Below are 24,965 nucleotides of genomic sequence, written 5' to 3' on the forward strand. Positions count from 1 at the left end.
CCCCTCTTTCGGCATGGCTTCATACTTTGAAACACCCATCGATGTGGGTAATGATGTCACCTGCGATGTCATACCTGATGCGTCTTTGGCCCCGCCTCCCTCAGCCACCACGGCGACTAAGCCAGAGCCAGCCACCGCAGGCTTACAGGGATGGCCAGCCTCAGCATCAACCACGGCCCGCGCCGCACCCACACTTGCAACTTTAGAGGCGAGCGTTTCGGGGACAAGTCCACAGGGAGCAGTGACAGTCACAAGAGTCCCAGCATCCGCCAAGACCCCAGCAACCGCCACGCCCCCCGCACCGTCACCACCCAGCACTCCCTCCAGGAGAGACGCCTCCCCCGTTTGGAAGCCACCAGATACTGCCATCATTGACCTTTCCACGATATCTGCAGCATCATGCACGATCTTAGAAAAATCACTTCCATCACAGCTCCCGACAGCCACTTCCTTCTCCATAGGCTGGACTCCCACCTCCATACACTCCACTGGAGGCTCTGATGCCGCTACTGAACTTGCCAGGACCAGGCCGCCACCGCCATCCTGTTCAGGCAGAGATTCCTGCAACTCCTTTTTCCCTTGAGACAGAACCTGACGACACAATGCCGACGCAGCCACTGAAACTGCTGGGACCGACCTGCTACTGCCCCCACAATCCTGCTCAGGTAAGGACTTTATCAATACTTCTTTCTCCTGAGAAAGAGCCAGATTACATAACACTTTCATTCTTTCCTTTACTGCAGCCAGGCTAGTACTTAGCTCCCATATCTCATCCTTTAGGAGAGCTCTCTCACGACTGCTACAAGTATTTCGTTTCCTTCTCTTGAGGGAAAGACGAGAGGTTAAACGAGACTGCTCCATTTTTAACTCTTCCAGGCTCATATTCACATATTCATCCACAGAGGATTCTGAGCTGCTATCAAAGACCACAGCATCCCCCGCTTCACCACAGGCAGGTACCTTCGCCATATCACCCCCCCGGTTTTCCTCACCTGGAGAGCCAGAGTCCCGTGGTTTGGGGGTCACCAGTTGGGGATCCTGTTTCTTCACAGGGTCCACAATCACTGGGGCTGCCACACTGACCAAATCTCCCAATGCTGGAACTTCCATGGCTGTATGCAGGCCAGAAATCCCGGGGCCTCCTTCGGGCCCAGCAGCCCGGGACTCGCCATCATCGTCCTCCCCAGGAGGATCCATCCTCCCCTGGGAGGCTCCCAGGGGAAACACTGCAGGCTTCAGAAAAGGACCAGGGCCTAAGAGCTCTCTCCTGTGCAGCCTCCTCCAGTCTCAGGTGTCAAATTTGTGGCCCAAGACTGGTTAACCCTTGCAAAACTACAGCTACTTATTCAAAATGGAAAATAGGGTGTGTGTGCACGCTTTGCCAGTGTATTTCATGCCCAAAACAGTGTTGGGCCAAACAAAATACAAGTGGGTCATATGTAACTGACCACCCTCTGTTGATTTCAGGTGTCAAATTTGTGGCCCAAGACTGGTTAACCCTTGCAAAACTACAGCTACTTATTCAAAATGGAAAATATGGTGTGTGTGCCCGCTTTGCCAGTGTATTTCATGCCCAAAACAGTGTTGGGCCAAACAAAATACAAGTGGGTCATATGTAACTGACCACCCTCTGTTGATTTCAGGTGTCAAATTTGTGGCCCAAGACTGGTTAACCCTTGCAAAACTACAGCTACTTATTCAAAATGGAAAATATGGTGTGTGTGCCCACTATGCCAGTGTATTTCATGCCCAAAACAGCGTTGGGCCAAGCAAAATACAAGTGGGTCATATGTAAGTGACTACGCTTTGTTGATTTCAGGTGTCAAATTTGTGGCCCAAGACTAATTAACCCTTGCAAAACTACAGCTACTTATTCAAAATGGCAATTTATAAAATGGTGTTTGTGCCCACTTTGGCAGTGTATTTCATGCCCAAAACCGCATTGGGCCAAGCAAAATACAAGTGGGTCATATGTAACTGACCACCCTCTGTTGATTTCAGGTGTCAAATTTGTGGCCCAAGACTGGTTAACCCTTGCAAAACTACAGCTACTTATTCAAAATGGTAAAATATGGTGTGTGCCCACTTTGCCAGTATATTTCATGCTCAAAACAGCGTTGGGCCAGGCAAAATACAACTGCGTCATATGTAAGTGACCACCCTCTGTTGTTTATGGGGGTCAAATTTGTGGCCCAAGACTAGTTAACCCTTGCTAAACTTCAGCTACTTATTCAAAATGGCAAAATATGGTGTGTGTGCCCACTTTGCCAGTGTATTTCATGCCCAAAACAGCGTTGGGCCAAGCAAAATACAACTGCGTCACATGTAAGTGACCACCCTCTGTTGATTTCAGCTGTCAGATTTGTGGCCCAAGACTGGTTAACCCTTGCAAAACTACAGCTACTTATTCAAAATGGTAAAATATGGTGTGTGTGCCCACTTTGCCAGTGTATTTCATGCCCAAAACAGCGTTGGGCCAGGCAAAATACAAGTGGGTCACATGCAAGTGACCACTCTCTGTTGATTTCAGGTGTCAAATTTGTGGCCCAAGACTAGTTAACCCTTGCAAAACTACAGCTACTTATTCAAAATGGCAAAATATGGTGTGTGTGCCCACTTTGCCAGTGTATTTCATGCCCAAAACAGTGTTGGGCCAGGCAAAATACAAGTGGGTCACATGCAAGGGACCCTACTCTGTTGATTTCAGGTGTCAAATTTGTGACAGAAGACTTATTAACCCTTGCGAAACTGAATGATCTGAATAAGAAGCTGGAGTTCGAATAAGAAGTGAATAAGAAGCTGGAGCTTGAATAAGAAGTGAATAAGAAGCTGGCCGAATAAGAAGCTAACTTCAGCCTCGTCATTGCAAGACCCTTTTTTTTTTTTTCGTAAATAATGTTAAATATGTTTAAAATGGGTTGGGGCTGTAATGGCGAAGGGCGGGATATCGGCAGTCAGAATACCGACCGCGGCATTCCGCTGTTTAGAATCCCAATCCCCTCCTCGCAGCCTAACCCTAACCCTCTCTGGGGGTGCCGCCGTTCCAATGGCACCATTTGGGCATTGCTCTTATATTGTCTCTGATTTAATGCCTCACGTTTTACTCCCCTTACCAGATTATAAACACCATGGATGCCTATACTACATATACCTATATATATATATATATATATATATATATATATATGTATATATATATCCGATAGACTGTAATAATAATGACGCTGATCTGGAACTTTAATTGTACTGGTATCAGACTCAGAAGGTACAATACTGCTAAATGAAATTGCAGCACTGGGGACCATGCCTGGTTCCTCCTCTCCCATGTGCACCTGAGCTGGTGTGTATACTGTATATACTGTATAGATGAGGAGGCAGCCTGCCCAGCACAGGGGACTGCTGTAATGCAGGAGCAGAGCCATGCAGGAGCAGTGTCCTTGGGCAGATGCACAGTATGACCTTGGATGTGTGCAGCCAGGGGAGCCCCAGCCATCAGAGGTAATGTAGCAGCAGCAGCAGGCACTTTGCAGCAGCCTGCTCTATCGGCACATCTCAGAGTGCCTGCTCTATGGGCACAGTTCTGCAGCAGCCTGCTCTGTGTATGGGCACCGTGCTGCAGCAGCCTGCTCTGTCTATGGGCACCGTGCTGCAGCAGCCTGCTCTGTCTATGGGCACCGTGCTGCAGCAGCCTGCTCTGTGTATGGGCACCGTGCTGCAGCAGCCTGCTCTGTGTATGGGCACCGTGCTGCAGCAGCTGAGCATTGCAGGGGATAGAGGAAGCTGGTCACGTCTCTGAGATGCTGCTGTACCTCACACATGGGGGAGCCAGTCCGTGTCTCTCCCCAGTCATCTGGAACATCAGCCTGCTGCTGCTGCTGCTGGATCACTGGAGGGGGGAGGAGGAGGGACAGTCACAGGCAGACCTGCATCTATGCCACCCCTCTAGCTGGAAGGGGGACCAGCCTTCTTTTGCATGTTACCCACGTCCTGGGCTCTTGGAAACTTTACCCTGGGCGCAGGGCAGAGAGGGAGCCACTGAGGCTGCACAATGGGGCACCTTGTCCTCTGGATGGGGGGCTGGGCGAGGGGCTTGCCATGCTGACACCACTGTGAATAACAAGGGCATCTTCCTCCCTGCAGCCCTGCAATAAATAAGCAGCTTCAGAGACAGCATAATCCCTCTCCCTGGCATTTTGGGGGGTACCCTGGGCATGGGGTACGCGGACCCCTCCTCCAGCAGGGACCTGCTGGGCAACAGAACTTTATTCTTCATCTTCATCTGTGCTTTTGCTCTGGTGACCTTGCTGCAACAGATCCTGTATGGCAGAAACTACATCAAGAGGTAAGTGCCCACCTACAGGACATTAACCCTTTCCTTCACAGCCAGGCATTTGCCATGGGGTCTCATTCACAGCTCAGGTGCCAAGGTGACCCCCTTGCCAAGCCTGACCCTTAGGGCAGCCCCCCACACGTCAGTGTAATGGTGTATCTGTGCTGTAGTGCTGTACCCTCTGTCCCAGCACTGGTTACATGTACTGCAGCCTGTCCCAGCACTGGTTACATGAAGGGTACACATGTACTGCAGCCTGTCCCAGCACTGGTTACATGTAGGATACACATGTACTGCAGCCTGTCCCAGCACTGGTTACATGTAGGATACACATGTACTGCAGCCTGTCCCAGCACTGGTTACATGTAGGATACACATGTACTGCAGCCTGTCCCAGCACTGGTCACATGTAGGATACACATGTACTGCAGCCTGTCCCAGCACTGGTCACATGTAGGATACACATGTACTGCAGCCTGTCCCAGCACTGGTTACATGTAGGATACACATGTACTGCAGCCTGTCCCAGCACTGGTTACATGTACTGCAGCCTGTCCCAGCACTGGTTACATGTAGGATACACATGTACTGCAGCCTGTCCCAGCACTGGTTACATGTAGGATACACATGTACTGCAGCCTGTCCCAGCACTGGTCACATGTAGGAGACACATGTACTGCAGCCTGTCCCAGCACTGGTCACATGTAGGATACACATGTGCTGCAGCCTGTCCCAGCACTGGTCACATGTAGGATACACATGTGCTGCAGCCTGTCCCAGCACTGGTCACATGTAGGAGACACATGTACTGCAGCCTGTCCCAGCACTGGTCACATGTAGGATACACATGTACTGCAGCCTGTCCCAGCACTGGTCACATGTAGGATACACATGTACTGCAGCCTGTCCCAGCACTGGTCACATGTAGGAGATACATGTACTGCAGCCTGTCCCAGCACTGGTTACATGTAGGATACACATGTACTGCAGCCTGTCCCAGCACTGGTTACATGTAGGATACACATGTACTGCAGCCTGTCCCAGCACTGGTTACATGTAGGATACACATGTACTGCAGCCTGTCCCAGCACTGGTTACATGTAGGATACACATGTACTGCAGCCTGTCCCAGCACTGGTTACATGTAGGATACACATGTACTGCAGCCTGTCCCAGCACTGGTTACATGTAGGATACACATGTACTGCAGCCTGTCCCAGCACTGGTCACATGTAGGATACACATGTACTGCAGCCTGTCCCAGCACTGGTCACATGTAGGATACACATGTACTGCAGCCTGTCCCAGCACTGGTCACATGTAGGATACACATGTACTGCAGCCTGTCCCAGCACTGGTTACATGTACTGCAGCCTGTCCCAGCACTGGTTACATGTAGGATACACATGTACTGCAGCCTGTCCCAGCACTGGTTACATGTAGGAGACACATGTACTGCAGCCTGTCCCAGCACTGGTCACATGTAGGAGACACATGTACTGCAGCCTGTCCCAGCACTGGTCACATGTAGGATACACATGTACTGCAGCCTGTCCCAGCACTGGTCACATGTAGGATACACATGTACTGCAGCCTGTCCCAGCACTGGTCACATGAAGGGTACATATGTACTGCAGCCTGTCCCAGCACTGGTCACATGTAGGATACACATGTGCTGCAGCCTGTCCCAGCACTGGTCACATGTAGGATACACATGTGCTGCAGCCTGTCACTGTAAATGCTTTCAATGTGCTGGGAATGAAGTTCTAATACTTACCCCCAGCACTGAGGGATGCAGGACTTATCCCCAGCACTGAGGGATGCAGGACTTATCCCCAGCACTGAGGGATGCAGGACTTATCCCCAGCACTGAGGGATGCAGGACTTATCCCCAGCACTGAGGGATGCAGGACTTATCCCCAGCACTGAGGGATGCAGGACTTACCCCCAGCACTGAGGGATGCAGGACTTACCCCCCGCACTGAGGGATGCAGGACTTACCCCCAGCACTGAGGGATGCAGGACTTATCCCCAGCACTGAGGGATGCAGGACTTACCCCCAGCACTGAGGGATGCAGGACTTACCCCCCGCACTGAGGGATGCAGGACTTACCCCCAGCACTGAGGGATGCAGGACTTATCCCCAGCACTGAGGGATGCAGGACTTATCCCCAGCACTGAGGGATGCAGGACTTATCCCCAGCACTGAGGGATGCAGGACTTATCCCCAGCACTGAGGGATGCAGGACTTATCCTCAGCACTGAGGGATGCAGGACTTACCCCCCAACACTGAGGGATGCAGGACTTACCCCCAGCACTGAGGGATGCAGGATTTACCCCCAGCACTGAGGGATGCAGAACTTATCCCCAGCACTGAGGGATGTAGGATTTACCCCAGAACTGAGGGATGCAGGACTTACCCCAGCACTGAGGGATGCAGGATTTACCCCCAGCACTGAGGGATGCAGGACTTACCCCAGCACTGTGGGATGCAGGACTTACCCCCAGCACTGAGGGATGCAGGACTTACCCCAGCACTGTGGGACGCAGGACTTACCCCCAGCACTGAGGGAGGCAGGACTTACCCCCAGCACTGAGGGAGCCAGGACTTACCCCCAGCACTGAGGGAGGCAGGACTTACCCCCAGCACTGAGGGATGCAGGACTTACCCCCAGCACTGAGGGATGCAGGACTTACCCCAGCACTGTGGGATGCAGGACTTACCCCCAGCACTGAGGGATGCAGGACTTACCCCCAGCACTGAGGAATGAAGGATTTACCCCCAGCACTGAGGGATGCAGGACTTACCCCCAGTACTGAGGGATGCAGGACGTACCCCCAGCACTGAGGGATGCAGGACTTACCCCCAGCACTGAGGGATGCAGTACTTACCCCCCAGCACTGAGGGATGCAGGATTTACCCCAAGCACTGATCGATGCAGGACTTACCACCAGCATTGAGGGATGCAAGACTTACCCCCAGCACTGAGGGATGCAGGACTTACCACCAGCATTGAGGGATGCAAGAATTACCCCCAGCACTGAGGGATGCAAGACTTACCCCCAGCACTGAGGGATGTAGGACTTACCCCCAGCACTGAGGGATGTAGGACTTACCCCCAGCACTGAGGGATGCAAGACTTTCCCCCAGCACTGAGGGATGCAGGACTTACCCCAGCACTGTGGGATGCAGGACTTACCCCCAGCACTGAGGGATGCAGGACTTGCCCCAGCATTGTGGGATGCAGGACTTACCCCCAGCACTGAGGGAGGCAGGACTTACCCCCAGCACTGAGGGATGAAGGATTTACCCCCAGCATTGAGGGATGCAAGACTTACCCCAGCACTGAGGGATACAGGACTTACCCCAGCACTGTGGGATGCAGGACTTACCCCCAGCACTGAGGGATGCAGGACTTACCCCCAGCACTGAGGGATGAAGGATTTACCCCCAACACTGAGGGATGCAGGACTTACCCCAGCACTGAGGGATGCAGGACTTAACCCCAGCACTGAGGGATGCAGGACTTAACCCCAGCACTGAGGGATGCAGGACTTACCCGCAGCACTGAGGGATGCAGTACTTACCCCCCAGCACTGAGGGATGCAGGACTGACCCCAAGCACTGAGGGATGCAGGACTTACCACCAGCATTGAGGGATGCAAGACTTACCCCCAGCATTGAGGGATGCAAGACTTACCCCCAGCACTGAGGGATGCAAGACCTACCCCCAGCACTGAGGGATGTAGGACTTACCTGCAGCACTGAGGGATGTAGGTCTTACCCCCAGCACTGAGGGATGCAGTATTTACCCCCAGCACTGAGGGATGCAGTACTTACCCCCAGCACTGAGGGATGCAGTACTTACCCCCAGCACTGAGGGATGTAGGACTTACCCCCAGCACTGAGGGATGCTGTACTTACCTGCAGCACTGAGGGATGCATTTAGGTATTTCATTTGTAAAATCAATTTCCAAGTTATGTATTGGCTGTTGTCACTCACAGCATAATGGTGGTTGCCAAGATGTAATAGCAATAAGCTTACACTGCACACCTCGTAATCTCTAACTGGCCCGGTGAGCTTACAATCAGATAGGGGTTCACTGTGAATGTAATGGGCTACAGTATTGGACTGTGTACAACTTTCACTGGGTGGCACCTACAGAATGTGCAAACTAAGAGGTCAGCTGTCTCTCCCAGTATCTACAGAAATGCATATGTTGTGAGAGTGGGTGGCATTACTAGTAACCTATAGATCTGTGTACACTGTGAGAGTGGGTGGCAGTACCATTACCTATAGATCTGTGTACACTGTGAGAGTGGGTGGCAGTACCATTACCCATAGATCTCTGTACACTGTGATAGTGGGTGGCAGTACCATTACCTATAGATTTGTGTACACTGTGAGAGCGGGTGGCAGTACTATTACCTATAGATCTGTGTACACTGTGAGAGCGGGTGGCAGTACCATTACCTATAGATCTGTGTACACTGTGAGAGCGGGTGGCAGTACCATTACCTATAGATCTGTGTACACTGTGAGAGCGGGTGGCAGTACTATTACCTATAGATCTGTGTACACTGTGAGAGTGGGTGGCAGTACCATTACCCATAGATCTCTGTACACTGTGATAGTGGGTGGCAGTACCATTACCTATAGATCTGTGTACACTGTGAGAGTTGGTGGCAGTACCATTACCTATAGATCTGTGTACACTGTGAGAGTGGGTGGCAGTACCATTACCCATAGATCTCTGTACACTGTGATAGTGGATGGCAGTACCATTACCTATAGATCTGTGTACACTGTGAGAGCGGGTGGCAGTACTATTACCTATAGATCTGTGTACACTGTGAGAGTGGGTGGCAGTACCATTACCCATAGATCTCTGTACACTGTGATAGTGGGTGGCAGTACCATTACCTATAGATCTGTGTACACTGTGAGAGCGGGTGGCAGTACTATTACCTATAGATCTGTGTACACTGTGAGAGTGGGTGGCAGTACCATTACCCATAGATCTCTGTACACTGTGATAGTGGATGGCAGTACCATTACCTATAGATCTGTGTACACTGTGAGAGCGGGTGGCAGTACTATTACCTATAGATCTGTGTACACTGTGAAAGTGGGTGGCAGTACCATTACCCATAGATCTCTGTACACTGTGATAGTGGGTGGCAGTACCATTACCTATAGATCTGTGTACACTGTGAGAGCGGGTGGCAGTACTATTACCTATAGATCTGTGTACACTGTGAGAGTGGGTGGCAGTACCATTACCCATAGATCTCTGTACACTGTGATAGTGGGTGGCAGTACCATTACCTATAGATCTGTGTACACTGTGAGAGCGGGTGGCAGTACTATTACCTATAGATCTGTGTACACTGTGAGAGCGGGTGGCAGTACCATTACCTATAGATCTGTGTACACTGTGAGAGTTGGTGGCAGTACCATTACCTATAGATCTGTGCACATTGTGAGAGTGGGTGGCAGTACCATTACCTATAGATCTGTGTACACTGTGAGAGCGGGTGGCAGTACCATTACCTATAGATCTGTGTACACTGTGAGAGTGGGTGGCAGTACTATTACCTATAGATCTGTGTACACTGTGAGCGCGGGTGGCAGTACCATTACCTATAGATCTGTGTACACTGTGAGAGTTGGTGGCAGTACCATTACCTATAGATCTGTGCACATTGTGAGAGCGGGTGGCAGTACCATTACCTATAGATCTGTGTACACTGTGAGAGCGGGTGGCAGTACCATTACCTATAGATCTGTGTACACTGTGAGAGTTGGTGGCAGTACCATTGCCTATAGATCTGTGCACATTGTGAGAGTGGGTGGCAGTACCATTACCTATAGATCTGTGTACACTGTGAGAGTGGGTGGCAGTACTATTACCTATAGATCTGTGTACACTGTGAGAGCGGGTGGCAGTACTATTACCTGTAGTAAGACCTTCACCTGTTTAATGCAGGGTGTATCTGGGGATACTCAGGGAATCAGTGGATGCTCCGCAGAGAGGGGGGTCATCGGAATTGCGCATATATAATTGTTACTCCTATTTTGCAGTCACATCTTTTGCACCTAATATAAGGCTGCTGCATGTGTGCGCAATTCAGCCGAGGGGTGAACGTGTGTATTTTTCTCAGTGGTCGCGATGCGGGTGTAATTGCGACTGACCTGCATTCAGCTCTGGATGAATACGGGTTATTTTCCCCTATGGATCTATGGGTCTGATGCAGTGTCGGTAGCAACATCAGCACTAATTACTCCAAAAATAAGTGCATGCAAAAATTGCGTATTAGCGCCAATCTGCAATAAGTCATCACCCAGGCGTCTACTTGTACCTACTCGCCTCGTGCTTAACGCATTCGAATCTAGAATTGCACAATTGTGTGTTCTCGTATTCTGGAGCGCTACACATCATAGCAATCACTGTACACTGGGGGTAATTCCAAGTTGATCGCAGCAGGAAATTTTTTAGCAGTTGGGCAAAACCATGGCCCTCATTCCGAGTTGTTCGCTCGCAAGCTGCTTTTAGCAGCTTTGCACACGCTAAGCCGCCGCCTACTGGGAGTGAATCTTAGCTTATCAAAATTGCGAACGAAAGATTCGCAATATTGCGAAAATACTTCTCTGTGCAGTTTCTGAGTAGCTCGAGACTTACTCTGCCAGTGCGATCAGTTCAGTGCTTGTCGTTCCTGGTTTGACGTCACAAACACACCCAGCGTTCGCCCAGACACTCCTCCGTTTCTCCAGCCACTCCCGCGTTTTTCCCAGAAACGGTAGCGTTTCTTCACACACTCCCATAAAACGGCCAGTTTCCGCCCAGAAAAACCCACTTCCTGTCAATCACATTACGATTACCAGAACGAAGAAAAAACCTTGTAATGCCGTGAGTAAAATACCTAACTGCATAGCAAATTTACTTGGCGCAGTCGCAGAGCGAACATTGCGCATGCGCAATAAGCGGAAAGTCGCTGCGATGCGAAGAAAATTACAGAGCAAAAGACTCGGAATGACCACCCATGTGCACTGCAGGGGGGGCAGATATAACATTTGCAGAGAGAGTTAGATTTGGGTGGGTTATTTTGTTTCTGTGCAGGGTAAATACTGGCTGCTTTATTTTTACACTGCAATTTAGATTGCAGATTGAACTCACCACACCCAAATCTAACGCTCTCTGCAAATGTTATATCTGCCCCTCCTGCAGGGCACATGGTTTTGCCCAACTGCTAAAAAATTTCCTGCTGCGATCAACTTGGAATTACCCCCAATATCGGTACTTGTAGCTTCTGTCTTGCTGCAGTCACCACAGAACAATGGTGTCTGTCCAAGTGCCTGGGTGCAATTAGATTTATAGTCCGATTCCTGAATGTACCCCTCCCTGCTTCCCCGCCATTCTCGATTTCACGTTTCATGTGACCACATTGTTTTAATGTAAAGAACTAAAATAAAAAAAAAGTCAAGTGAATAATAAAATTATCGTTTATAAAAGAAACAGAGGGGGTCATTCAGAGTTGTTCACTCGCTAGCAGTTTTTAGCAGCCGAGCAAACGGTATGCCGCCGCCCACTGGGAGTGTATTTTAGCTTAGTAGAAGTGCGAATGAAAGGATCGCACAGCGGCGGCAAAGTTTTTTGTGCAGTTTTAGAGTAGCTCAAAATCTACTCAGCGCTTGCGATCACTTCAGACCATTCAGTTCCCGAGTTGACGTCACAAACACGCCCTGCGTTCACCCAGCCACGCCTGCATTTTTTCTGGCATGCCTGCGTTTTTCCGAACACTCCCTGAAAACGGTCAGCTGACACCCAGAAATGCCCACTTCCTGTCAATCACTCTGCGGCTGCCCGTGCGACTGAAAAGCTTCGCTAGACCCTGTGTGAAACTACATCGTTCGTTGTAATAGTACGCCGCGCGCGCATTGCGCCGCATACTCATGCACAGAAGTGCCATTTTTTTGCCTCATCGTTGCGCAGCGAACGAATGCGGCTAGCGATCAACTCGGAATGACCACAAGAAGTCGGTATCCGGCCGGCCGTAGAGGGGAGTGCCGGGGATCAATGTGCTCAGGTTGGCAGCAGTGCGTAGCTTTTCCTGAGGATACTGTTTGGAAATTCTGCGTATTGGCTGCAGAGCAGCGTTCTGCGGTGTAGCAATGACTTCGCTGTGTTGTTGGGATTTGAGAGAAGTTTCCGTTGTAGACAAGAACGTTTCTATTTATATTGCTGGAAACCTTTAATGTAAGCGTCTGCTATCTCTTTTAATTATACAGCGGGTCACCGCTGCTACAGCACTGGATGCCCTCAGATTTCTTCTCTACTAAAACTATAAAACTGTCTCATTGGTTTAAAAGGCGTTCTCAGTCCTGCTATATACAGGGCCACTCAATGGGAAATCAGCGGCACCCGGAGAATTGTGCAAACAACTTGTATTAGCGTGTCATAAAAACTTCTGAGGTTTCGAAGTGTGTAGCCCCTTTGTCAATGTATATATACACCTGATGTTGGGACAGGATGACTGATACGAGGCGCAGTCTAATGGCCGTGAGGGAAGCAGCGGTCTACCTGCTCTGGCCTGGTGGGAAATTAAACTTTAGCAGATTTGAGAGGTCTTGTTACCTTACTTATTGAACCACCCTTGTAAGCACAGCAGAGGCGTTACCGGGTGTGGTCACACCTGGTGCGCACTCCGGGACTCCCGCACGCACTCAGGGAGAAAGGGCGTGGTCACACATACAGGGGCGTGGCCTCGCGGGATCCCAAAATCAATATATATACCGTATATAAAATGCCACAAGAGGCATCTTGCATAAATAGACGCTTTTTGCCCCCGTTTCCGCCGCATCGCCGCCCCCGACTGCCCTGCGAACGGCTCTGCCTGTCAATCAGGCAGAGGCGTTCGCATCACTGAGATGCGGTCGCATCTCTCCGGTCCGCGCAGAGCCTATTCTGCGCGTGCGCACTGCGGCGGCAAGCGGGGAGATGCGATCCCATCTCAGTAGCGTTGACTACTGAATAACCCCCAGAGCCCAGACACCTTGAGACTCAGGATGCTCCCAGTGTATCTCTGCTTTCTGTAGGACACTGGTTCTCACTCAGGCGGCTGCTTCCTGTCGACCGTAAGCACTGTCATCCTTTTACATGTCGACTGAATGGACGTCGACCATATGGGGTTGACCTATTGACTAATGACCTAATTAGTGACGACCTATCATCCGGATACCGTCTTTTATGACCGCTTTGTGCTTGAAGATTCTGGTTTCCGGGAAAATAAAGTAGCTTTAGATTCCCAATGGGAAAACTTGAAACTGCACTAAGGAAATTGAGATTGAGGAACTGTAAGCTAGAACGTAACTTGTTTTATACGGAGTGAAAGGAATCAGCCTGGCGTGGCGGTCTACAGTAGGTGTGACAACCCAGACCGTCCTCTGCTATACTGTAATTGTCTGAGACCACAACTGGCCTACAGAATGGGGGGATAGTGATCTTTAATGGAGGTATTGATCTCTTGGTAGGCTCTCCACTTCTCTGCTGGCCTGCGCCTGGCAGCAGGAAGGTGGTGGCACTGTGTAGCATGGTTGGCATCGTGGTTACCATTACCACCTCACAGCACTGAAGTCATGAGTTAAATTTCCTGACTTAGGTGTGGAGTTTATATGTTCTCCCCATGCTTGCGTGGGCTTCCTCCGAGGGCTCCGGTTTTCCAACATGCTGGTAGGTTCATTGGTTTCTAACAAAACAAATTTAGCTTGAGTGCGTATGTGTGTCCGTGTGGCAGGGAATATAGATTGTAAGCTCCACTGGGGCACTGGGACTGAATGACAATGAAATATTCTTTGTAAATAATAAATAAGTATAGAGTAGAACAGGGATCCCTTTGCCAACACACCCACTCTCAACGCTCACATGGTAAACCAAACCGTCCCACTTTTCGAGCACTGTCCCACTGTGTCACCCACGAGCCGCAACTTCCTGCGTTTGGGAAAGATTGAGAAGTCTCACTCACACCTGCCACTCGCCATTGCAAACACTAGAGAGAGAGAGGGAGAGAGAGCAGCCCTCAATGCTTGACCACACCCCTATGCCATTAGGCCACACCCCCTTTTCACGCAAGTGCGCACACACTGGCCCATTCCGAGTTGATCGCTCGCTAGCTGCTTTTAGCAGCAGTGCACACGCTAGGCCGCCTCCCACTGGTAGTGTATTTTAGCTTAGCAGAAGTGCGAACGAAAGGTTAGCAGAACTGCTCGTAAAAATTTTCATGCAGTTTCTGAGCAGCTCCAGACCTACTCCTACCTTGCGATCACCTCAGTCAGTTTAGTTCCTGCTTTGACGTCACAAACACGCCCTGCGTTCGGCCAGCCACTCCCCCGTTTACCCAGGCACGCCTGCGTTTTTACCTGTCAAGCTTGCGTTTTTTAGCACACTCCCGGAAAACGGCCAGTTACCTCCCAGAAATGCCCACTTCCTGTCAATCACTCACCGATCAACACAGCGACTGAAAAGCGTTGCTCGACCTTGTGTAAAACTGCATAGTTTTGTGTGAAAGTACTTCGCGCGTGCGTACTGCGGCCCGTATGCATGCGCAGAAATGCCACATTTTCACCTAATCGCCGCGCTGCCACCGAAAGCAGCTAGCGATCAACTCGGAATGAGGGCCACTGTCCCTATCCGCACCCCAAATGTTAAGAGGTAGGAGTAAACCACTTCATACAATTTGAATTTCGCAGTCAAAGAAAATGATTTTGCACCAGTGTGATGGGATTGGTTTAGAACGGGAAACGTGTGAGACTAGATCCCGCCTTGTGCGCAGTGATTTTGATGAAAAGAATATGTTACCTAACAGTTTTGATAACTCTCTTATCTCTATCTCCAACGACTTCTGAAAGTGCCCGCGCTCTTATAGCACTCCATGTGCTTAGAGGAGCCTCTCGGTGGTGATATTGTAGTCATTTTGAGGTGGGACCCTCAACTCCCGGTTATATGGAAATGGGGTACCACCTATGGGGGAGAAGGGGGGGCACCCTGTATCTGAAAATAAAGTGTAACTAGAATATATAACAGAGTGAGTTATCCGTGCCCAGGAAGCGTTTACATTTGGATTTTAAAAGGACTAAAAGGTCTATTTACGAAGCCTTGGATGGGGATAAAGTGGACGGAGATTAGGACATTTACTAAGCAGTGATAAGAGCGGAGAAGTGAGCCAGTGGAGGAGTTGCCCATGGCAACCAATCAGCACTGAAGTAACATCTATAATTTGCATACTATAAAATGATACAGAGCTGCTGATTGGTTGATGGGGCAACTTCTCCACTGGCTCACTTCTCCGCTCTTATCACTGCTTAGTAAATGCCCCCCTAAGTACCAGCCAATCACTGTCTAACTGCCATGTCACAGGCTGGGTTTGAAAAATGACAGTTAGGAGCTGATTGGCTGGTACTTTATCTCCGTCCACTTTATCTCCATCCGAGGTTTAGTAAATAGACTGCTAAGTGAGGGTGTGTAGTCAGGGTCTCAGTAAGTGTCCTGGATTAGAGAGCTGCAGCCCTATTTATAGCAGATACTATCATATAACCGTCACTATAGGCTGATATGTTATTGCGAAGTAACGTGTTTTCCTGTACAGCCCCCTCCAGGGACTCAGAGTCAGTATCCGGCGTCAGACCCAGGAACTGAGCTATTGATGCAGCTGCTACTATCCAGATGGATCCATTACATTCTATTGATTTATTTACTACTATCCATGTGTTCCGCTGTGTCGTTACATACACGCGTGCCGCGTAGCACATGTGTGCATTGTATGGCGGCTGTATGACTACCATTCACCTCAAGGTTCCTCGTCTACATGTAACCCTGAGTGGACATTGAGAAGATAAAGTTGTCAGTGGGAAAGCCATGGACAAACTATTGTGCTGATCTATGGCAGAAGGATCCATTGCCAGCGTACACACCAGATAGGGCTGTTCCTCACATAAGGGCATATTTATTTATTATCAGGCTTTAGACCTCATTTATTATTGCCGTTTATTGCACATGTAGAGAGCTTGTCCCTGTGATGTGTCAGAAGTGACTTACAGGGTCATTCAGACCTGATCGCACGCTAGCTTTTTTCGCTGTGCTGCGATCAGGTCAGAACTGCGCATGCGTATGCACCGCAATGCTCAGGCGCGTTTCACAGGTACAAAGCGGATCGTTGCTGTGCGATGGGTTTTACGAACAATTCTTCGCACAGCCGATCGCAAGGTGATTGACAGGAAGAGGGCGTTTGTGGGTGGCAACTGAGCATTTTCTGGGAGTGGTTGGAAAAACGCAGGCGTGTCCAAGCGTTTGCAGGGCGGGTGTCTGACGCCAATTCCGGGCCCAGACAGGCTGAAGTGATCGCAGCGGCTGAGTAAGTTCTGGGCAACTCAGAAACTGCACAAAGTATTTTTGTACCGCTCGGCTGCACATGTGATTGCACACTTGCAAAGCAAAAATACACTCCCCTATGGGCGGCGACTATCCGCTCGCAGCAGTGCTAAAAACTGCTAGCGAGCAATCAGGTCTGAATTAGGCCCTTAATGCGATCACTTCACTTTGCTTAAGGACCCCGCTGCGCTACTTGCACATGTGCGATCTGCGGACCATGCATGTGCGAATGGCCATTGACGGGAAGGGGAACCCATCAAATACTGAGGGACTGTAACCCATAGAGGGCCAAATTCAGACCTGATCGCAGCAGCAAAATTGTTTTCTAATGGGCAAAACCATGGTGGTCATTCCGAGTTGATCGCACATAGCAACGTTTTGCTGTTCGCGCGATCAACTAGACGCTGCCTATGGGGGAGTGTATTTTAGCATAGCAGGGCTGCGATCGCTTGTGCATCCCTGCCATGCTAAAAAAGTTTTGTGCAGAAGTAGACTACCCCTGCAGTTACCTACCCTGTGCGATCGATCAAGCGATGAAGGTCCCGGATTTGACGTCAGACATCCGCCCTCCAGACGCCTGGACACGCCTGCGTTTGCATCTCCACGCCCGGAAAATGGTGAGTAGACGCCCCGGAACGCCTCCCCGCTGTCAATCTTCTTGCGATCACGCTAGCGATCACTTTCGTCTTTATTCTGGCCGAGCAACGACGTGCGTGTGCAATTCCGACCCGTTCGCACCGCAGCGATGAACCGCTACGTGCGAACGGGTCGGAATGACCCCCATGTGCACTGCAGGTGGTACAGATGTAACATGTGCAGAGAGAGTTAGATTTGGGTGGGGTGTGTTCAAACTGAAATCTAAATTGCAGTGTAAAAATAAAGCAACCAGTATTTACCCTGCACAGAAACAACATAACCCACCAATTTTGAGGATACCCCTGAAGATACCCTTTGGGCATAGTTGCCAGCTTTCACACACTGCGCGGAGTACCCACTTTACTCGGGAAGTGGGCGGTGTCAGATAGACAGTATGCTTTAGCCCTATACATGGAGGGGTTGCTGTCGGTGATGACAGTGGCTGTTTTTCCATGCATTAGCATATCTGGCTTTTCAGTTCCACAGGGCAACGTATAATATGGAGAAAAGGCAGGTGCCCAGGCCAAGTTATAATGTCAGTTATCCAGTCTCCGTGCAGCCAAGAGGTAACGTTGGGACTCCCTGGATCCCGTTCTGGAAATGTGTGAAGGTTTGTCCCTCAGCGCGTCACCATATTGAGACTGACAGCAGCGCACAGAAAGTACAGTAGTATAATATGTTCAGAGACAAGTAAAAATGACTTGTAGTATGTATGCGCACACCCGATTGCAGGGGGTGTACGGGGCGGCCCCTCCTGCTCGCTCCTTGTTAGTTGCGGCATATGGTACCCACTGGATCGTATTATAATTATCCAAAATACCACAAAGAAAACACTATTCAGTAGAAACCAGTGTTAGACTGGGGTATGGAGGGCCCACCAGGGAATGCTGTAGTAAGGGCCCAAGCTTAAGGGGTGTGGCCAGCCACCACAGAGGTATTTGGCCCACATTAGATGCAGACAGGGTGTGTCAGGACCACCCACTTTATTTAGCAGGAAGGCTATCTTAGTGTGGTTTCCATAGAAACAAACCAAGCACCCAGGTTTATCTATGATCCTAGCAGTGATGGCTAACCTTGACACTCCAGCTGTTGTTAAACTACACATCCCAGCATGCCCTGCTACAGTTTTGCTATTTGCCCATGCTAAAACTGATGCAGGGCATGCTGGGATGTGTAGTTCAACAACAGCTGGAGTGTCAAGGTTAGCCATCACTGTCCTAGAGGATGGGGTAGGGCCCTTGGACAATCTGGTAGTAACCCCAATAACATGTATTTATATAAAAAGAATGATAGTGTTGTCACAATGGTATAAGTCCCATGATAAATAACGTGAAGAAAATACCAGATACTGTGGTGTCTATTTACTTGGAGAGAGATAAAGTCAGGAGAGAGATAAAGTCAGGAGAGATATAGTACCGACCAATCAGCTCCTGTCATTTTCCAAACACAGCCTGTAAACATAGCAGTTAAGAGCTGATTGGCTGGTACTTTATCTCCGTCCACTTCCTCTCTCTCCAAGGCTAAGTACATAGGAGGTCATTCCGAGTTGTTCGCTCGCAAAGCGATTTTAGCAGAGTTGCTCACGCTAAGCCGCCGCCTACTGGGAGTGAATCTTAGCATCTTAAAATTGCGAACGATGTATTCGCAATATTGCGATTACACACCTCGTAGCAGTTTCTGAGTAGCTTCAGACTTACTCGGCATCTGCGATCAGTTCAGTGCTTGTCGTTCCTGGTTTGACGTCACAAACACTCCCAGCGTTCGCCCAGACACTCCTCCGTTTCTCCGGCCACTCCTGCGTTTTTTCCGGAAACGGTAGCGTTTTTTCCCACACGCCCATAAAATGGCCTGTTTCTGCCCAGTAACACCCATTTCCTGTCAATCACATTACGATCGCCAGACCGATGAAAAAGCCGTGAGTAAAATTCCTAAGTGCATAGCAAATTTACTTGGCGCAGTCGCAGTGCGAACATTGCGCATGCGCATTAAGCGGAAAATAGCTGCGATGCGAAGATTTTTACCGAGCGAACAACTCGGAATGAGGGCCCTTATGTGGACCATCTGCTCATTCATGTCCTTCTGATAACAGAAAGCGTCTCTGACCCTAGTGAGGTGCACCTTAGGAAGAAGTAAAACCCAGTGGAGGTAACTGTGTGGCTGGGCCCAGCTCCCCACATGCTGTATTACAGCGGATGTGTCTATTCCCCTCTGTGTGACATTGCAGAGGAGCTGAGGGACTGCACCGTGGTTCTTCCTCATGCCCAGCGTATGGATAAAGCTGCTAGTGATACATCGTTATACAAAGCCTCCGCTGCTCCACAGTAACACCGTGCGATCCGGTCACCTTCAACCTGTTTGCAGACAGAGGGTCTTTATTCAGAGCTGCAAAATTCGCCCGCAAATATTTTTTGCTTCCTTGGGACCTATTTAGGGTTGGTCGCATACATACGAGTTCTCCAAAAAGATGGAAACGCAGCATAGGTAGAGGCCGGAGAGAGCAGACAGCACTGAGAGTACCCACGTGGCTTGTTTACTGTATGTCTCATTCTGACTAAGGCCCAGAATGTCTGCCCGCGCTCTCCTTTACTGCTAGCGCATTCTGCACTCCCATATATAGGGGATGGTTTATTAAAGTGCGTTTTCAAAGGTCACGGGGCTCTTTACCGTTTCGCCTTATTCAGCAAAGCAGACTCGCTGCCTCTCCTGGAATATTCCTCAGAGCAGGGTCACTCGTCCCTACAAATGAGGCAGTGGTGGATCTGATGCGGCATTGACACTGGGCCTCATTCAGCAGGGTAATGCAGCAGAGGGCGTCGCAAGACGTCGGCATTACCGATCCGAAGTGTGTCCTAGGATCGGATCACCTGCGACGCCATCAACCTCGTCACTCCCCTACAACAGTGGCGACACATGCACCCGTTTTGGGAAATAGAGGCCGTCTGCGCCCCCTGGCCGCCCCCAAACAGCAGCAGACTGTCAACCACTGACAATCTACTGCCGATCTGCGTCTGACGTCGAAGACCTTACTGCACATGCGCAAAGTACCAAACATCGCAACATGTGCCCCACCCCCTACCACATCGGAATTAGGCCCATTGCTGCAAAAAAAAAGTGAACGGAAAGAAAAGAGTATACCTGCTGGTATACGTCTTGTGACACCCCCTCTTTCCCCATGAGTATGCATGGTTTTCTCCTAGTTACTATCGGCAACGGTGCACACTTGCGCCAGCACTAGCTGCAGAAGATTCACCTCCAAACAGTGCTGTTTACTTTTATGTCCAGGCGGCGCCCTCGCTTTACCACCAGTTCCACCTCTGCTTTCGCGAGTGCGGAGGCAATCATAAAGCGCCCAACAATTTGCAGAGCGTGCGCAGTGCGCATACAGGCAGGATAAGCTCCGCAACGTGCGCAAGTTCAGCTCTGCGTCAGGCTTCCTGTGCTCCAGCCCTTTGTTGGTCTGCAATGTAAATTAGAACTGAAAGAAATGGTCTGTTGGGCGCTTGAGCTTCGTGATGCAGAATTGCAGCCGCGCTCAGCCGCCAGGCTCCTCAGAAATGCAGCTGCAGCCCTCTGCACTGGCCCAAGTCATTATTATTAAGATGTCAGCGCTACGTTCCCCAGCGCCCGGGAATTCTTTCCTGAGGTGGGGGATTTCCATATCCCTCCAAAACAGCTTTAGCTCCATTTAGCTGAGGTAACACCAGACATTTATCAGGCCTCATTTTATTTATTTATTTCACCTTGATTTATATTCTCCGTGGTGGGGCTGACTGGGCTCCGTGAGAAGCGCTTATCTCTGTAGGTTTAGCCGCAGTTCAGATGAGCCCTTTTACCTTTCATTTTTTAATAATGTAATTGCATTAGCCAGGACGTCCTCAGTCTTGTGCCTGGCGTCTGCGTTAATTAGAGACACGGAAATCTCTCACCTGCTCCCACTCGCCACATGGACGGAAACGTTTCCTAGATGCAGCCTTGGCTGGAGAATATTTATGGGGTGTTATTCTTTTCTGTTATCAGTTTGCTATAAAAGTATTTAGGCTATTTATCAATGAAGGAGATATCAGTGATCTCTCCTTACCAAACTCTAAAAAGCATAACTTGGGTGGGCGGCATGCTTCCTGGCCCCCCAGCATCTGACTCCAGGTTGTCCGCTGGAGGGGCGCCCCTCTGCCGGTATAGGCACCGAGCGCGTCATTATTGCAACGGCTTGCTTACGGTCTTCTCTTCTGTGATGTCTTGACGTCATGTACACTTGGGGTGGTGGGGCACAGAGCTGCCCTAATACAGCACTGGTCCCAGATGCCAACCCACTGTGCCACAAGCAATTTGAACAGGCTTGGGGCACCAGCTTTAATGGGAACACTGGGTTTATCAGGGATCACCCCAAGTTTGTAATGGACTTTGGGGGTGATTCCGAGTTGTTCGCTCGCTAGCTGCTTTATAGCAGCATTGCACACGCTAGGCCGCCGCCCTCTGGGAGTGTATCTTAGTTTAGCAGAATAGCGAACGAAAGATTAGCAGAATTGCGAATAGAAATTTCTTAGCAGTTTCTGAGTAGCTCCAGACCTACTCACACATTGCGATCAGTTCAGTCAGTTTCGTTCCTGGTTTGATGTCACAAACACACCCAGCGCTCACACAGACACTCCCCCGTTTCTTCAGACACTCCCGCGTTTTTCCCAGAAATGCCTGCGTTTTTCCGCACACACCCATAAAACGGCCAGTTCCACCCAGAAACACCCACTTCCTGTCAATCACACTACGATCACCAGAACGATGAAAAATCTTTGTTACGCCGTGAGTAAAATACCAAACTTTTGTGCTAATTTACTTGCAGGCGCACTGCGAACATTGCGCATGCGCACTTTGCTACTAATCGCTCCGTAGCGAAAAAAAACTAACGAGCGAACAACTCGGAATCACCCCCTTTGCCATGGGGGTCTCCCAGCTTACAGTTCTCAGGCTACCTAATGTACAAAAACGTGGCGCCTGTGTGACTACTTCCGTGTCCGGTCTGCGTAGCCATAAGTCTAACCTTCAGCCCGATGCTGTGTATGTGTACGCAATTGCGAATGAGTCGCAGTAGCTCCGGTGGGCGTCTCCTTTCATTTCTGAGCGGCAGCATCAATTGCTGATATCGGCAGTTGCGTTGCGGAGGAAATCGCACTTGAAACTGCAACTATCTCTGAATTAGACCCTCTGTCCTGCCCCACATTGACTATATACATATACAATATAAAGGGCGTGGGACAATGTCATTCCGAGATGATCGCCTGCTGCGGTTTTTCGCAGCGCAGTGATCAGGTCTCTACCGTGCATGCGTATGCACCGCAATGCGCATGCGCGTCGTACGGGTACACAGCGGATTGTTGCTGAGCTATGGATTTAACAAAGAATCCATTCGCACGGGCAATCGCAAGGAAATTGACAGGAAGAAGGCGTTTGTGGGTGTCAACTGACCGTTTTCTGGGAGTGTTTGGAAAAACGCAGGCGTGTCCAAGCGTTTGCAGGGCGGGTGTCTGACGTCAATTCCGGGACCAAAAAGACTGAAATGATCGCAGCGGCTGAGTAAGTTCAGACCTACTCAGAAACTGCACAAAATATTTTTGCTGCGTTCGGCTGCACAGGCGTTCGCACACTTGCAAAGTGAAAATACACTCCCCCGTGGGCGGTGACCATGCGTTTGCACGGCTGCTAAAAGTAGCTAGCGAGCGAACAACTCGGAATGAGGGCCATTATGTCAGCATTTTAACGCCGTCGGCAGTATAACTGTAGACGTGCTATTTGTAGTTCTACTGCAGACATCATTAAATGTTTTAATTAGCATTTCAGCGGGGTGCTGGGATTCCGGTGCCAATTGTCTACACTGTACTTGCCGTCATTCGGACTGCGTACCAAGGGAACGGACGTTGCCCCATTGTAGACAAAGGGGCCAATTCAGACGTGTACGCAAATCAATGGTTTCCATACATCTCCGGTGTTTAATAAACTGCGCATGTACAGGTTGGGTCCTGTGTCGTTGGGCACAACCTGATTGACATTCTGCGGTCTTTTGGGGGCGAGGGCGGCAACGGAGAGCGATTATGTAACCAATGGTTGCTATAAGGGTACGATGACCGATCACAAGGGGGATCCGATGTCTGGGTGTATTGCCGCTCCGTCCAGTGGCGCAGCAGTGATGCAGACAACGCCCATCTGTGAATCGGCGTACAATGTCCTTGTTCTCCCCCCAACAAAGAAATCTAGATTCTACAAAAAATTAATATATCAGTTCTTGCAATATGTATCTCTGACGCGCCGACATATGCGGTAGTTGGGGGAAGCTGACGTTACATAAAAATAGATTTTCATTTGTATTTTCCTGTCAATAAATGACGCCAGCGAGGACTGTAGAGACCGTGTAACAAACATGGCGATACCCTCCACTGTCATCCGCTTTCATGTACAGAAGAACTCGTTGAGTCTTATCTCCTGCCGGCATGTGCTGACCTTCATTCATTCCATCTGCCCTCTGGATAATGTGCTGCCGTTTGCTGTGGTTTGGTCTGAGCAGCGTAAATGAAGCGTTCCCGGCAGCTTAGGCCGTCTCGCCTGCGCTGCTCAAGGAATGGGGAAAAGGATACAGAATTTTCTTCCCTTGTGTCTTCTAAGCAAAGGAGATGGATTTCCGGCAAATACCAATTAGTTGAAAACGTTGTATATCTATCCCATAAATGCAGCGACACTGCGGAAACACGGAAAGCAAACACGTGAAATGTTATTATACGATGGTTCCGTTTCCGCCGTCGGAGGACTATCGTGTCGCACTTGCTATAAGGGTCAGCTATAAAGCTGTACATACAGTATGGAGAGCCGCAGCACTAGGGCGATTCCTCACCTTCTCCGATATCATCAGGAAAAACTTTACATTGCGGCACAGCGGGCATGAGATTGAGGGCCAGATGTACTAAGGCCTTGCAAAGTGATAAAGTGGAGATAAAGTACCAGCCAATCAGCTCCTAACTCATGTTTCAAACACAGTCTGTCACATGGCAGTTAGGAGCCGATTGGCTGATACTTTATCTCTCTCCACTTTATCACTTTTCAAAGCTTTGTACCTCTCCCCCTTGTTCTAAGAGCAAGGTGTGATAGGAACACATTGGGGGAAATCCAGGGATGCTTCCAAAGCAAATCTGTGAGCCTCACTCACCTTCTGAGCCAGGCTAATGCCCCGTACACACGGGGAGAGATGTGTGCTGAGCGATCTATCAGTGACCGCTCAGCACAGAGGCGGAACTACCGCCAGTGCAACCAGTGCGTTGCACTGGGGCCCGCCACTGTCCAGGGGCCCAAGCATGTAATGAGTCAAACTGACTCATTACATGCCGCTGTGTGCTGCAGGCAACCGCTGCCCGCAGCACACAGCCGCCCGTAGCACACAGGACAGAAGAGGAGAGGAGCGCAGCTGTCATGGGGGGAACTCTTCCTGCACATCATCACACTCTCCCCGGGACCTACCTGCTGCTGCCGCACACCCGTCTAACCATCTCTATCTCTCTCTCTCTCTCTCCCCGCGTCCTGTCTCGCCGCTCC

The 24,965-nt window shown here is 50.0% G+C and overlaps 1 protein-coding gene across 3 annotated transcripts in view; it reads left to right on the forward strand.

The window, feature by feature from the left end:
• The first annotated feature begins 3,748 nt into the window (after nt 1-3,748).
• ST8SIA5 (ST8 alpha-N-acetyl-neuraminide alpha-2,8-sialyltransferase 5) overlaps nt 3,749-24,965 on the forward strand; it is a 143,603-nt gene continuing 122,386 nt past the window's right edge. The window contains exon 1 of one of the 3 annotated variants that reach the window (XM_063958497.1): nt 3,749-4,342. In XM_063958497.1, coding sequence (XP_063814567.1) covers nt 4,212-4,342 — 131 coding nt within the window. In that variant the 5' untranslated portion in view covers nt 3,749-4,211. The remainder of the gene's footprint in view (nt 4,343-24,965) is intronic. The other 2 variants (XM_063958488.1, XM_063958507.1) reach the window with 2 other exon arrangements.

Source organism: Pseudophryne corroboree, chromosome 1 (genome assembly GCF_028390025.1).
Source record: "Pseudophryne corroboree isolate aPseCor3 chromosome 1, aPseCor3.hap2, whole genome shotgun sequence".
In the NCBI taxonomy this organism is placed as follows: domain Eukaryota; kingdom Metazoa; phylum Chordata; class Amphibia; order Anura; family Myobatrachidae; genus Pseudophryne; species Pseudophryne corroboree.